The sequence below is a fragment of the Poecilia reticulata genome, linkage group LG8 (genome assembly GCF_000633615.1).
Source record: "Poecilia reticulata strain Guanapo linkage group LG8, Guppy_female_1.0+MT, whole genome shotgun sequence".
Taxonomy (NCBI): Eukaryota; Metazoa; Chordata; class Actinopteri; order Cyprinodontiformes; family Poeciliidae; genus Poecilia; species Poecilia reticulata.
The window spans coordinates 7,327,608-7,330,654 of NC_024338.1; the positions used below are offsets into that span (position 1 = coordinate 7,327,608).

A 3,047-nucleotide genomic window follows, 5' to 3' on the forward strand; every position below is an offset into this window, starting at 1 on the left:
TTCTATTATTTATTGGTTTAGCATCGCATGATAAAAACAATTTAAAACTGTCCAAAGCAAAAAATCTAAAAAATGTGGCTACGTTTTCTCAGGTTTCTGCACCTGTTCCCCGAAATCTGATTTGGAACAAAACAAAACAAAACAAAAAAACGCCTATCAGAACCTGATCCATGTGCAATTATTAGAATAAACGCATGACAGGTAAATCTCCTGGGATATAAAAGTCAGGCGGCAGAGTGGAACAGGTTGATCCGGTCTGCATCGCTCCGTGTTGATGGCACACCTACACCTGCTGCGCCTGGGAGGAGCCGGGGACAGGTGGGACGCTCTTTAACTGAGAGAGAGAAACACACACACTGACACACACACACACACACGCAGGTGGATCGAGAGGAGGAAGAGGAGAGAGCGAGAGTGGGCCGCTGGAAGAACCATAGCAGGACTCTGATTACAGCGACAGGTCTCCTCCCGAGATGGCGAAGAAAACCGAATACAACGTCTCTAAGATTAACAAGTGAGTTCTGGCTCAGGTTTCCTGTGTGTGTGTGTGTGTGTGTGTGTGTGTGTGTGTGTGTGTGTGTGTGTGTGTGTGTGTGTGTGTGTGTGTGTGTGTGTGTGTGTGTGTGTNGTGTGTGTGTGTGTGTGTGTGTGTGTGTGTGTGTGTGTGTGTGTGTGTGTGTGTGTGTGTGTGTGTGTGTGTGTGTGTGTGTGTGTGTGTCTGAGTCCCTTCTGTATTCCTCTATTTTACCAGCTGCTCAGGTATCGTTTTTACTCATGCAGAGGAATGCTCTCTCTCAGTCTGCATGCATTATGGTGCCATTTTATTCAAAGAGGTCTATTGTATAATCATAATGACAGACAGTAAAAGTGCAACAGGAAATACTTTTATGTCCCTATTCATACATGCAGTTGAAAAGAAGCAAAACTTTCTTCTGTTTGCCACTTTTTACACATTCTCTCCTCTCTTGCTGATTCTTTCGGAGGAGTTTTTTTCCAGTATCTTTGCCCAAGAGATAAATAATCAGCCACCACTGATCAGAACCACTTGTGGTGCCGTTCAGCTCCTCTGACTCACCGAGTCGGTACGTCACCAGCCATGCCTCGAAACTGCGACCCAGACAACACGGGGAGACGTGGGCCCCATCAGGAGTTTGGAGCTCAAATCAAATCCCTGCTGTAAAATGTAACTCGTATGAATAAAAGGCAGGTGTGAACAGGTTGTAGGCTCCAGCTGGGTCACGAATAGTTTGAGTTGTCCAGCATATTTTCCATCTTCCATTTTGAAAGTCCATCACTTTGGTCGGATTTTAGGATTTCKCTCACTGTTTTTMCAACCGTTATAGATGTTGGATGGAGAATATTTAGTCAATGTTTTGTAAATGAAATAAGCATCTGATGGGAATATAATTTGTTTTCCATCATTTTCTGGCATCTTGACTAATGTAAATAATTTAGAATCGATATTTAAAGTCCTAAATGATGAGTCAAAGTAGGACCCAAGCACAGTTTGTGATCTTTAATGCTTTATTTTATTTCTAACAATTAAAACCTGGATCTCATTTTGAACCAGCTCTCAGTCAGTAGCTCAGAAACAACATGTTGACGTTTAAAATGTCAAAGTCAACTTTGTACATTYAAGATTAAAACTATTGAATTTAAAAAGCAAAATTATCCAACAAATTCAGATTTCCACATTTTTGAAAATATCGTAAAGCCTCGATAATCCAACGTTTTATTTTCTGTACTTATCCAGAAAAGAAAAATAATAAAAGCAGCTCCTGCGTTCACTTCCAGACTTTATAACATCCTGCATTTAATACCCATATGGGTCCCAATTTTGTCCTGCTTCCAACCTGTGCAGCCAATTAACATGCAGCCGATAAATAACAYGTGACCACCGGGCACCTATTACCCACCACACACCCACACACAGACCCAGTCAATAAATTAGAATATTACTGCAAAATTCTTTTCTTTTTTCTTTTTTTTTTTTTTACAAACTTTATCACAACATGAAACACATTATATAGATTAAAAAAAACACACAGATGGATGTTTYCAAGCCTTTATTTCTGCTCATTGTGACGATTTTCTGCGGACAGCTGGTGAAAACAAAACATTTCAAATTAGAACGTGGCATCAGACCGATAAACTATTTGTAAAAATAGAAATGTTGCCTTAAAAGTGTGTTCAAGACCTGCTGCTTAAAGCTTGTTCTCTTCAAAAGGTGCTTTTAACCCAGCTGGTGTCTGGGTGGGAGGTCAGTTTTTTGCCCCGTCTTCTACCTACCTGTCGCTAAATGCAGTAGAGCAGCGTCAGCTCTGCAGGTCTCTGTCACCTACAGGGATGGAGATGGGGGCGGAGAGGTCACATACCTCCAAACATGATTAGAGTTTCATTACGGGGTGTGGCGCGTGAATCCACAAGGGAGTGGCGCTGCAAAGTCTGCTCTTTGTCTTTAACGACACACTGACACTGACACTGAGTGAATGAATGATTCAGGCTGTCACAATTAAAGCAATTTTCCTGCGTCGTTGTAGGTTAGCTTTTAGGAAGGAAATGGGKGACTGGCGAAGAGTCCGACTGAAGACCAAAGAAAGACATTTTATTTTCCTTACAGGGGGAACTTTCTGTCACAAAATCTGACCTGTAAAAATCAATATTGCGTCCAAATTATAGGTCACTTCCTTACAAATAAGCTRCATTCCTACAAAGGGAGTGATTAGGAAAGGAGAGGAAAAAAAAAACTTCTTTACAGAAACTATTTGTCACTCATTAGTCTCCCTACTACGAGCCATAAACCTTCGCTCCAGTAATAACACTGCTCGTTTTGTTTAGCGTGTGTGTGTGTATCAGGTGATGGAATGCCTTTCTCACACACACACACTCTTTGCAAAAACCGCATTCTTGGCTGTCAAACAGGAGGAGAGCGGGGCAACTCCCCTCCACCCAGCGAAATGTCCTCTGCCGTCTAATCCGGGGCGGGTCGCCAGAAATACTTTACTCTCGTGTCTCAGCGAGAGGAGGAATCACAAACCAAACAGACC

General features: G+C 42.1%; 1 protein-coding gene across 1 annotated transcript in view; it reads left to right on the forward strand.

Annotated features, from left to right (window-relative positions):
* The first annotated feature begins 356 nt into the window (after positions 1-356).
* The window catches only part of LOC103468402 (envoplakin-like), an 18,620-nt gene continuing 15,929 nt past the window's right edge, over positions 357-3,047 (forward strand). Inside the window, exon 1 of the mRNA XM_008415463.1 lies at positions 357-514. Coding sequence (XP_008413685.1) covers positions 474-514 — 41 coding nt within the window. The 5' untranslated portion in view covers positions 357-473. The remainder of the gene's footprint in view (positions 515-3,047) is intronic.